Source organism: Ascaphus truei, chromosome 5, assembly GCF_040206685.1.
Source record: "Ascaphus truei isolate aAscTru1 chromosome 5, aAscTru1.hap1, whole genome shotgun sequence".
Classification (NCBI taxonomy): Eukaryota; Metazoa; Chordata; class Amphibia; order Anura; family Ascaphidae; genus Ascaphus; species Ascaphus truei.
Window position 1 is genome coordinate 235909232 of NC_134487.1, and position 12944 is coordinate 235922175.

At 45.4% G+C, this 12944-nt stretch overlaps 2 protein-coding genes across 6 annotated transcripts in view; one reads left to right on the top strand and one right to left on the bottom strand.

Moving 5' to 3' along the window:
- The window catches only part of LOC142495793 (lysyl oxidase homolog 2), a 121722-nt gene extending 120049 nt beyond the window's left edge, over positions 1-1673 (top strand). For all 4 annotated transcript variants that reach the window (XM_075601758.1, XM_075601757.1, XM_075601759.1 and 1 more), the window contains 2 exons: positions 556-667; positions 1326-1673. In XM_075601758.1, coding sequence (XP_075457873.1) covers positions 556-667; positions 1326-1405 — 192 coding nt within the window. In that variant the 3' untranslated portion in view covers positions 1406-1673. The remainder of the gene's footprint in view (positions 1-555; positions 668-1325) is intronic.
- Positions 1674-4260: 2587 nt separating this feature from the next.
- Positions 4261-12944, bottom strand: part of LOC142495792 (uncharacterized) — a 97022-nt gene continuing 88338 nt past the window's right edge. For both annotated transcript variants that reach the window (XM_075601756.1, XM_075601755.1), the window contains 3 exons: positions 8866-8936; positions 7187-7282; positions 4261-6059 (listed from right to left, as the gene is read on the bottom strand). In XM_075601756.1, coding sequence (XP_075457871.1) covers positions 5947-6059; positions 7187-7282; positions 8866-8936 — 280 coding nt within the window. In that variant the 3' untranslated portion in view covers positions 4261-5946. The remainder of the gene's footprint in view (positions 6060-7186; positions 7283-8865; positions 8937-12944) is intronic.

Below are 12944 nucleotides of genomic sequence, written 5' to 3' on the forward strand. Positions count from 1 at the left end.
TGTCACGTGGTACGCGAGGGAGCCAATGAGGAGGGAAAGAGGGGAGCTGTGTAAGCTTCGGGAGGCGGCTTGGGAGGGAAGTACAAGGAAGCTGGGATTCGGCAGCAGCTTTATTATTATGTATTTAAAAAAAGGGACAGAATGGAAGCTTGATTGCTAAAGAAAGGATCTCTGAAAGATTACTGAGTGTTTTTGAATTACTTTCTATACTCTTGTTGTTTTTATATATGTGTAATGCCTCCTAACAAATTAATAGCTTCCTACACTGAAATAGCATTGGGTTAATCACCAGGTAAGATCAGGGGCAGTGAAATGTTTTGCTATGCATTGCTGGCACATTTATATTCTTCACATCTTCATATGTGGGGCTGCTGCAGTGCTGTGTGTTTGTGTGATGGCTCTGCCCCCCACATCATGGCCACGCCCATCCGACCCATTTTGGCCACGTCCCGCGCGCCAAAAAGTTCACCACAGATCGCGGTGCAGTGACTTGCCGTACTGGCATGTGCAGCGGGGCCTTAGCCTTATACACATTGTTGGCTTTGTCTCCTGCAGATCATCATTAACCCCAATCAGGAGGTGGCAGAGTCGGATTATACGAATAACATTATGAAGTGTCGCTGTCGATACGACGGGCAACGGATCTGGATGTACAACTGTCATATAGGTGAGATAGAGGAGGCACTGTGCCAGGGGCAGCGGGGACATGCCCCAAAAAGTGCAAGGGGGAGTAGGCACCCACACCGTGCCAGTGGGCAGAAGGCACACCTTGTCTAAAGGAGCAGTGCATATTCTACTATGTGCCAAGAATGGGTGACATACAGTGGTTGAGATCTATGGCCCAATGTGTCTGTCTCATAACACACACAGAAGGTCCGTCACTGTCCCCCTGTCCCCAAGTGGTGAAAGGAACAAACTACATGTGTTGCATGTCTGTCACAGTCACTGCGGTGGGAGGGACAGCCTCTGTGGGACATGGGTTCTTAGAACAAAACAATCATTTTTAAAAACAGGCTTTGGATTTAGTAGACTTCACTGTTCCTGGGTGGAGGGCGGATGGTAGAAAGCTGCTCCTGACAGTTCATGTTCATTATTCAGAAATGTTAAACATGTTGACCCAGCATGTTCATTGCTCTGCGTGTTACATGGTTTGAAGGAAACAAATCCTTTGAATGCCTGCTCAATATGCTGAAAAGCTGCCTTCACATATAATAAATAGGTCTGTCTCATTGATTCTGAGTATCTCCAAGCACATTCAACCTCATAATAAGCAGTAGACCACATTACAGAGTTTCACTACAGTCTTACTTATCCCTCTCTCACAGGCGGCTCTTACAGCGCCGAGACGGAGGAGAAGTTTGAACAGTTCAGCGGCCTCCTGAACAACCAGCTCTCCACTCGATAAGACGGCTCAGGGATCTCACGGAACAGTAAATGAACCTCTTCCACTCCAGAGAGAGAGCACGCAGAGCCTACAAATCGCTACTCCCACAGCCAGCAGGGAGAGGGGGATCCTTCTGAAACCACTGCTTAGCATATGACCCTCTCACCGCACAGCAGGGGCATGGAAGCACACAGGCATCCTTCAGCTCATATCTTATTTTACATTCCCTGATACTCTTAAAAAAAAAAAGTCGGACTTTATGCTGATCATTTTGTAACTATCATTTCTTCTGCTGTCTACAAACAAACAAACCCTCTCTCTCCATATTGTGTCACTACAGAGAACTGTTTGGATTTTTATTCTCACGTTTATAGATTTTCTGACCAATGACCACCAGTATACAATTTCTACAAAGAAATTTCTATTTTTTTTTATATAGTTTATTAGCAAGTGATCATTGTTGCACCTTTTAAACAAAACAATATTTTAGATGGTGTAATTGCACCAAATATTGAGGGAAAACAAGAACTATTATTATATTGAGCCCTCAGATTTAGGTTCTATACTTTTTTTATTTTAATACCCCTTTCTTTTTCTAGTACATGGCAGGGAAGCAGGGACCCGGAGCGTTAATTTCAGCTCCAAGGCTCCCCCAGGGGAAAAATAAAGGCAATTTAAATCTCCTGTGTTACGTGGGCCAATAGGAAGCTTGTGATGTCATCAGCCGTGGCTTCGATTGGCCGCGTGACCTGGGTGAATTACATTTGCAGAAGTACCGGTGGCACCTTTCCCGGTAATTACCAGTGGGTACCGGAGCTAACATGTAAACGGTTCAATTCCCTGGGTCCCCCTGCTTCCGATCCATGGGTCTTTTAAAGAGGCAATCCATGCTGTTTTTTTTTTTTTAAATTAAATACAGGATTGAAGCAGGGGTCTCCGGAGCTGAACCCCATTAACTTCCACTCCAGGGACCCCCTGCTTCCAGAGATACTGAACCCCATAGTGGGTGCCGGTTGCTACTCCAGGGTTCACTATATGGCTGCTTTTCAAAGCTCCCAAGCCCTGCAGCTTCTTATTGGCCCACTGCAGGAGATACACTAGCATCCCTTTCGGAGGCAACCATCTCTGGAAGCAAGGGGTCCCCGGGGCTGAAATTAACAGGGCTGAGCTCCGGAGATGCCTGGGTTCAATCCTGTATTCAAAAAATGAAGAAAAAAAAAGGCTTGGTTTGCCTCTTTAAATTTCTTCTTCAAGCGTCACCACCCTGATAAAACGAACAAGCAGATATCTCGTCAGTGACACACTAATTGGAGGTTATTTAAAAGGCCGCATTTACCACACTTGAAATTGAGATGCTTATGTTTTATACTGCGCCAGTATCAGGATTACGCCCTTAGGCCCAGTCCCATCCTGCCCTGCCCCTGCTGGATTTCTACACGGTATTGTACTGCAGATACCTATGTGGCATTTTGGTGCTCTTATTAACACATTTAGTGCCAGTGGGATGAGCAACGCATTTGATTATAATACAGTTCAATGGTGCTACAGTTTTTTGATTGAACATTTTTATTTCCATCTTCTGCAAAGCCATTTTGGACCAGTTTTGTAAGCTGTATAGCCTCCCATCAGTGTAGCGTACCCCAGGACGAACACTGACACTAGTTAGCAGAAAAAGGGAAATAAATCATCCTCCCTCCCATAGTGCTCTTAGGCCTAGATCCACAACAATCTGTTACGCTTTAACCTATCACATTATTATTACATCATTAAGATGAAACTATCTCAGGCCACCAACAATGTTAATTCATGTTTTCTCTTGAAAAGAACATTGCTTTAAATATAAGGTATTTTAATAACTGATGTGCAAATGAGACATTATTCCTAGCAAAGCATATTCAACTAAAGTGTGTTTTAAGTTTAACGCAGGTACTTAGCGGTACTTTAGTTACGTCATACCTAAACTTCCCACGTTACTCTCACCCAAACACTGACATAGCGCTGTTCCACTGTTTTCATGTGGTTAAGTATAAAATGGCTCCGTTTTAACCAAATTACCCCCCCAAAAACTTGGATTATTTCAGAGTCGATATTAGAGTAACACCAAGACGGACATCATGTTATTGATAAATAACGCATGTTATGCTAACATAACGCGACATTCGGCCTGTCTATGAGATGTAGTTTGGACTTTTTTTTGCATATAAGTAGCTTTGAGGGTATCGAAAACATCCAATTAAGTTTTTCTTAATGTTACAATCCCTGACTTAGAGTTTTGTGGGTCTATCTTAGACGTTGGTGTAGCAGCTCACAGCCGTCATTGTAAGACCCCTCTTCATACAGTATGTGCAGTGTCCGCATCTTCCCAGTACAACCTGCAGCTCTTATAAAGAGACTTTCTTTCTCCAGACCATTCCAGCTTTGTCTTAGTGTTTATATTAGACCTATAAGCGTTGCGTCTGTAGCAGTATTACCCACAGTATAGGTATTAGGAATAAGTTATAACTTATTACTATTTTGCCGGCACATTAACTATTTAACCCCTTCCTTGCCGTAGGGCGTAGCAGTGCTATGCTATGTGTCACTGCAGCAGTGAAGGAGCTAACAAATACCGCAGGTGCTGTGTGTATGTGTGATCCTGTTTTATGAGGTCGGCCGTCTCCGGCGCAACGCCTGTCTATACTTGAATTAAAGCCTTAATGTTTTTACCCCCTCACCCTGTCCAACAGGTGATTGGGAAAATAAAGTTGAGTGTTTGTTAAGCACCACAAAGTCTTTCGTGTTTTTGGAGAGGTGGGTGATTCCAACATGGAAACTTGGAGATTTATATCATTATTCCTGGCGTGAAAAAAAAATACAAAAACACAGACCATGCGTGGTGATGTCAACGAGGGGTCATGTTAATGTCACACCAGAAAATCTGTAACGAACAGTAACAAGTAAAGAAGAGCCTGTAATTACTGTTGGAGAGGCATTCTGACACATTCCTGGTCCCATAGTGGTTACATAAGGTGTGGGTCGTTTCATTCATCTTTTGGCCTACACATTAAGCCTGCAACCAGTCAAGATAGACCCTTTCAGCTGGTTGGTTCACCCTACCAATTTTATACTGTGGAGGAAATACAAAGGCCACAGTACAAAATGCGTAGGGTTGGACCTGCTGATAGCATCGACCTTGACATAGTTGAAGCGTAATATGTTTAGGCCAAAGGATTTAACTAAACACACACACACTTCCAAATTGAAGTGAATACCAGCACAAGAAGATTATAGAACAAATAATAAAGATATTACTTTATTAATACATCTATATCACACCCAGTGTTGTCTGAGTGTGATATCACCCAGATCTGAGTGTGATATCGTAGATGTATTAATAAAGCAATATCTTTATTATTTGTTCTATAATGTTCTTGTGCTGGTCTTCACTTCAATTAGGAATGTTAAACGTGTGTATACTATCTTTGCTACCGTGCACAGACTGGCCATCCATTTTGAGCAAGTGCTGTGTGTGTGTGAACGTACACACACACAGACAGCACTTGCTCAAAATGGCCACACACACACTAGCCCCTCATACTTAATTACAGAAGGAGTCACTTCCCCTTAATAATACAAGCATATTGTAACACAGATGTAATGATCTGTTCACCCAGATGCAAGTACACTTGCAGGAGTTAGGTTATCATGAGATATCACCTTTAGAGGCACATTAAGACCAGACCCAAATCCTGAGCGCCCCTTTCTCTGCCTAGATATTATATATGTACAACTGCAGGAGCCCCAACATGCTGTGGGAGTAGTTCTACTTCTATCCGATCCTACCATTGTGCTCCTGTGTAACGGGATGTCATTCTGTGATATCGTTTTCCTGCATAAATAACCCACTTCACATATTCCTTTGTGTGTGATATTTCCAATATCTTGGTCATGTTCCTTTGGACATCGAATACTAAAGGGGGTCCCTCAAAGGCAAAACAAATCATTTTTAGGGGAGGGCAGTTTGAAAAGATTGGGAGCCGCTGGGTTACATCATTTAAAAGGAGTATATGTCCCAAACCCCCCCCCCCCCATTTCCCCCTAGTTGGGAAGTAGGGTGTCTCCAGAGCTCAACCATTTTCATTTCAGATCTGGGGATCCCCTGCTCACCGGGATATAGCCCTCCGTAGGGGGTGCTGGTAGCAACGCCGCAGGTTTGAAAGGTCCCAATACATGGCCAATATGAAGCCGCAAGGGACAACGTCACAGCTTCCTATTGACACACGTGATATTATAACCACCAATGATAGCCCCAACTTGCCAGCCGGAGTGGTTACTGGCACCCCCTACAAGTATCTCGGGAAGCAGGGGGTCCTGGAGCTGGAATGAATGCGGTTCAACTCCGGAGACCCCCTCTGCCTCAAACCTATAAAACAAAATCAAACCAGGACTGCTGCTTTACGTGAAAACTAAAGTAAATGCTGAGCTTCAGCTAACGACTACAAGTATCAACCGGACAGGTGACTGTCTGCATTCACAGCATCGGTGTATCAGATACAATACATGTAACCCAGCACGAGCAGGGTTCAGTTCTCTGTAGAGATGTCCTCTTGTTTGGGGAGCCCCAGGGCCCTGCTCACCAGTCTCTTCGCCACAGACGCATCTATCTCAAGTCTGTCTTTGGAGGGCTGGGAGATCTCTGAAAGAGGGGAGAGAAAGTGGGTGCAACAGTTATACCCCAAGCTCTTCAAGGCATGGACTCCTTTTCCTAATGTTACTTTGCTTATTCCCATTATGTGTTACGTGGCGCTATATAAAGAGAGATATACATACCCCGAGAGAAGTGATATCCGGTGTTCCTAGGTGCTATCAGTAGTTCCCCAAGACTATATTTTGTAAATCTGAGTTTATTCTTCAACACCCAATCATTTTATTTTGCCCAAGTTTTTTAATATTTTAATATTTATGTTTAACTTGTAACATCACATGGTCAAGAAAAGCATTGGTGGGATTTTACCATCTTTATCTGATGTCTTAAGGATCAGACTACTTGTCAGTCCTCAAAACTCCAGGTAAATTGTTGTTTTCATGCAGTTCTTTGCTTGCAAAGTAATTATTAAAGCTGTCGTTCGTCAGACAGATAAACAGAAATAGCTGATCTGCTGAAATGTTGTGTTCCCAGAGAAAAGGAAAGCAAAAATATGATAAACATACACACACATGCAAGCTGTGGGGTGAACAAAGATCAAATAAAATAGAGACAAGATCCCAGATAGCACTCTGAACAATGCCAATCAAATCAATGTATGAATGTAAATAGGTTAAAGGATATTGTAAAAGTATAAAATGCAAGAATCAAAGAATCTGTGCTAAAAAGCATCATTTGCTACTACAACATACAAAGGAATATCTAAAATATCCACACATCAATAATTAATACAGCTGTCTGTGAGTAGGTTTACGGACTGTGCACTTCTGTAACCCAGGCTGTGCTGAAAAAGCTGTGTAATACAGCAGACGTAAGCTTATAGGGATCCATGTTAAAATGGATAAGAAGCAAAAAGTGACACTGAGTGTTCATTTGCATGTCATTACACAGAATACCCTGGCTGCTTTTGAAGCATTGTATGCCAAGAGACAATTGTGAAAGACATGCAAATGTACTCACAAAGTGGTATTTTGTATTTGAGAATATATATAATAAAATCACCCCACTCCCCCTCCAAAAAAACACTAATCGGGACCGATAGGCATAATAAGTACCACTGCTCAGTGCAGACCCCGCACCTGCTCTGGGATGTTACATTAACCCCAGCAAAACCTTACCAGCCTGCTCCTGTGCCCGCAGTTTGGACTGACGGCTGCCCTGAGACAGGGGACGGAATTTCATCCCGGGATGTTTACGGCAGGAGGCGGAATATGCTGTAAAAAGGGGGGAGGACGGTGGCAAGAAGGCAAAGGTCAAAACATGGATCACTTTTGGGACAAGTGTAAGAGGTAAAACACAGAGGTGTAAAGGTAGCTAACCCAAGAAGTAATGTTTTGTAAGGAATTTTACAATTTTGTTGTCTCCCTGAAACAAAGGTTACTGTGCTAAATGAAAAGATTTGACTGCAGTTTTTCCTGGCAATTACACATTGCATTTCTTCAGGACCTCTAAATGGGGCATTATTTGTCAATCACGTGTTTTCTTTATCCTTAGCTTATCTTGTCCTTATCAGAGAGCCAATAAACGTAAGGGAAGGGAGAAGGGAGAAATGGGAGCTCTGCCTGTGCAAACGCTTGTTAAATACACAGTGACATCAGACAAAAAGGGAGCAGCCAGAGGACATCAGACCCCTCAATGTATCAGCTCACCATGTTTATAAAATAGCCTTTAAAAAGGGATTAAACATTTTTTTTTAAATAGGTGTCAAACTTTGTTAACCCATTAAACAGGTCCCTGCCTACATGAGCCCACTTTTGGAGATCAGAGGCGAACGGGGATGATCAGAGACTCCTCCGTACATCCCCCCCGTGTTTCCTACTTTTCTCTCTTACAGTATACTTTGCATTCAACCTATATTCAAAAGTAAATCAGGTGAGCTGAGCTCAAGTTCCAACCAAATTACTCAGGCTCTCACACACAGATATACTATAAATGATAAATGTTTGTGACCCTGGGAGTACGAAACCCACTTGTATGTATATTTCTTATGTATTGTGTAACCTATTTACTTATGTACTCATTTTTTTATTGGGTTGAAGAAAAATAACTTTGAAACAAAAAAAAAAGCCAGGTCCCTGCCATTAGTACACTTCAGTCTTGGAGGTACTGACCCCTTAAACATGTCAAACAGTCAGCTACAAAAATAAGACTATTTATAAAGAGCCGCAAACACACAGCTATTTACAATCAGATTTCAGAGGCCCAGTGCAGCCACCTCTGGATTCGAATAGTGGATCAGGTTCAAGCTCTGTAGCCTCCAGAAGGGAGAGAATAGCAGTGATATTTTTTTTTAACCAAATTACAGTGGGGAACGGGAATAAGAGAGACAACCTACATAACATTGGAAACGGGGAACAGATTTCACAAAAATAAAATATTTATACATTTCAACTGTATTTTTCTTCAGAAATGTGATGCTTTATTCTACTTTTAGAGTCAGGATATTTATTATGCAAACTGCAGTTAAAGTGCAATAGAAAAAACTAACTGCTCCGTGCCTTGTAGCAGGATTTAAACACAGGGGAGAAGTTCTTTAAACTCAATTTTTTTTGAGGGAAGAGGAGGTTTTAAAAACATCCTGTTTTCAGTGGAAGTTTTGCTTTAGGTTTGTAACTAAATAAAGCCTTTCTCGTGACTGCAGGGGGAATAACTCCAAAATGATCCGTGTCCACTGCAGGAAAATGTACTGGGATGGAGTGAAGCCTCCTCCGCGCACACTCCCAATCCTGCACTTGCCCGAGTACTCGGGGCTGCACACACAACACTTGGTGATTAGATTAATGATAGAATGATTTACCATCCTCGGGACTGGAGAATATACCCAGGGCGTGTGCATCATCCACCCACTGCAGGTTGAAACCTTTGTCTCTGCAAGGAGAAAACAGCGAGATAATAACCATAACACGTGCAGACGCTATTGCTCCCTAAAATTAGACTTATTGTTCCTTATGACCCCTCCTTAGTACTGCTCCCTACAACTCTTCCTATTGCTCCATATAACCGCTCCCTATAACTTCTATTGCTCCATATAACCGCTCGCTATAACTTCTCCTATAAGAAAATAAGGCAGGCGTTTTAGTATGTACAGTATATAACACACACACACACACCTTTGCAATCTGTACATCAATATTGTACCCCTACTGTTTGCAAAGGTCCCCAGGATAAAAAGGAAGCAAGATGTATACTTACCCCGAGAGGGAAATTTATTTAGAGAAGTGTGCCCATTTATTTCCAACCTGTTCAAAGATAAAAACTTGCCTTGTAAAAGAACCATACAAATTTCAAGTACGGGTGGGCTGCAAATCACTCAGGGTCATGCAACTGGAGTGAACAAATGCCCACACAGATATGACCGATCAAAACTGCACACATTCAAAATTCCTGACCATCAACCTCTTCAGAGTGCCATTGAACCTCTGCAATTTCCGGTCAATGGATCATTTACTGAGCGATCAAATGAATGACACCCCAGCTGACAGAAACAGGGAGAGGACCCCAGCTCTGTTTCCATTGGATCAACCGCATGTCTCACCGATCAGCCCCTGGAAAATGAGCAATTGTGCCATGGCACACCTGATAGGGTTTCTGGCGTGCCAGGCACACTATAAAAGGTTCAACAAGTCAGTCTGAAGCTCATTGTACCAAATAGGAGTAAACAACATAAATATGAGGACATGGGGGTCACGTCGGTCGCAGTGTGACCTCCCCTCACCTCTTTCTGCTCCCGCTGCTGTGCGGTTGCGTCCTCGCTGCTCCCACCCGACCTCCGTGGTGAGGGGGCTTCCCAGTCGGGCTACCGCTGCCCCGCGCATGGCTGGTGCTCGGGCGCCTGCCATTGCCCCTGCGCGCACATCCCCTCCCGTTACGGAGCGCATGCCGGCACAAGCTAATTTATTCACTGCTCTTGCAGTGAAGCCACGCCCCCCGCCCACACGCTGGTTACTAGTTAACCCTAAACCTTACCACCTGGCAGTCTATTATGGAGACCAATCCTGGACAGCTCCTAGGGCTCCTCCAGGCCTGCCTCCGCTACCCATTGGTCAGCCGCAGTACTTAATACCTGTTCTACCTCTCTCACACCGCTCAACATAGTCTCTGCTACAGACGTCTATTCTGGCTCTCCCTTTGTCTTCGTGTATTCAGGTTGCGATACGGCTTGGCGGACGTTCCTATCTGGCTCTGGATCCCGGCTCCCTCTTGATCTTGCAGCTTCTATCATCCCTCGACCACAGCTTGGACCTCGAACTTCCGGATCTCTCTCTCTCCCCCCGACCTTGGCTAAACGCCAACGACTTCGCCTCTTCAGTACCAGTACCGGCAAGTATTGCTACACCTATTCACACCTGGCCTGGCAACGCCAAAACACCACACTCCGGACACGCTCCTTCTGCTGCGGGTGCGTGCACATATACGTCCCCACCTCAGTATAACGAGTCTGGACGAGTCTGGTCTGCGGGCAGCACCGGTGTAACATTATGTCGAGCCCACAAGACGCAGACCAGACTGACATGGCCTCCAAGATGACGGCCATGTATCAACAAGTCCAGGCCCTAACTGACCAAGTGGCTCTCCTCATTCAACAGGTACAGGACATTTAATTTCAGGCACCACCTGTGGCCGCACCGCCACTGTCACCAGAACCATTATCCGCCGCGACCTCAGGTCCGAAGATCCCGGCACCTAAACCGTATGCGGGGGATCCGCACGCCTGTCGCGGTTTTCTCAATCAATGCGAGATCCAGTTTGAGATGGCTCCGCAGCAGAGAAAGTGGTATATGTATGCAGCCTACTTACAGGGAAAGCGCTGACATGGGCCTCCCCGATTTGGGAACTACGTCCCGATATCACCCGCGACTACGCGGCCTTTAGACAAGACTTTCGATAGGTCTTCGATACCCCCGCACGCCAAGAAACTGCCTCTGACTCTTTGCTTGAGCTTTCTCAGGGACGTCGTTCCGTGGCCCAGTACGCCTTGGAGTTCAGGACCATAGCAGCTGAGACACGATGGGACCAGGAGGCTTTAGTCTCAGTCTTCTGGCGAGGCTTAACGGATTCCGTGAAGGACGAGCTCGCCTCACAACCCAGGCCAGGGCTTCTGTAGGAACTCATCTCCCAAGCCAATCGAGTGGATCAGCGCCTTCAGGTACGTCGCGCCCAGCGCCAGCTTCCCCGATTTATGCCCTTCCGTGCTCCTTTTCCCAGATTCTCTCCAACCACAGGACCTGCCGTCTCCCCGCTACCCGCTTTGGAGGCTCCGGAGCCGATGCAACTTGGAGTCCAGCGTTCCCGGACACCGATACAGCAAGCTCGCCAAGCTGGTGGATTATGTTATTACTGCGGATCCTCCGAGCATCTGGTCCGTGAATGTCCACTACGCCCGGGAAACGACCAAACCCAGTGAGTACGAAGGGGCTCTCCCTGGGTGCTAAATCTCCTTGTCCCCTTTCCAGGAAGGAACTTCCCAAGAAATTGACCATTCCCGTCTCTCTCTCGGGTCCTACCTTCCGCACCTCCACTGCGGCATTTATCGATTCCGGCGCGGGAGGGAATTTCATGGACCAAACCTTCTCTGAACAGAACCAGATTCCACTCGTTAGGAAGAAGTCTCCCGTTACCTTGGTCGGGATCGACGAGCGTCCGCTCACCCCGGCATACATTTCCTTGGGGACTTGCCCCATCACCCTTTTCTCTCATTCCCACAAGGAGACCTTGGCCTTTGATGTAATCCACGCTCTCGGAATTCCAGTCACTCTCGGCTTACCTTGGTTGCAGAAGCACAATCCTCTCATCAACTGGACATCCCAAGATCCTATTACTTGGAGGTCAAGGTCAGAGGAGCCATCTCCACCAGCCATACTTCCGCCTCGACTGCTGGCCAATACATCCAACCCTAAGGGAGGTTTACCCGCTCCGTATGCTGCTTTTCTGGATGTCTTCTGCAAGACCCAATCCGAACTACTACCTCCCCACAGATCTTACGATTGTCCGATAGACTTGGTACCTGAATACACATTGCCCAAATCCAAATCCTACCCCCTCTCTCTTCCTGAGACGGAAGCCATGAACGAATATATCCGGGAGAACCTAAAACGGGGCTTTAAACAGCACTCCAATTCGCCCGCAGGAGCTGGATTCTTTTTCGTCAAGAAAAAGGACGGTACTCTCAGACCGTGTTTAGACTACCGGGGACTGAACCGCATCACGGTGAAGAACAGTTACCCACTTCATCTCATCTCTGAACTATTCGACAGACTTCAAGGTGCTAACGTGTTCTCCAAGCTTGACCTTCGCGGGGCGTATAATCTTATTCGCATCCGGGAGGGCGACGAATGGAAGACCGCCTTCAACACCCGCAGCGGCCACTACGAGTATCTCGTCATGCCTTTCGGCTTATGCAACGCTCCGACGGTTTTTCAGGACTTTATCAACGATATCTTTCGGGATGTCCTTAATCGTTTTGTAATTGTTTATCTGGATGACATCCTTATCTTTTCCAAGAATCTACAGGACCATATCATCCATACCAAGTTTGTACTCTCCCGCCTCCGAGAGAACCGTTTGTTTGCCAAGATGGAGAAATGTATCTTTCACCAGTCTACCACCTCTTTTCTTGGATATATTATTTCCAACACGGGATTGGCCATGGATCCTGAGAAACTTAAAGCCTTAATAGATTGGCCGCAACCCGACTCCCTCAAGTCTATTCAGCGGTTCCTAGGCTTTTCCAATTATTACCGGAAGTTTATTCGTAACTTCTCCACCATCATCGCCCCGATCACAGCACTGACCCAAAAAGGAGCTGATCCTTCGTCTTGGTCTCCTGAGGCAGTCACAGCTTTTGAAACACTGAAACAAGCATTTGTCTCAGCTCCC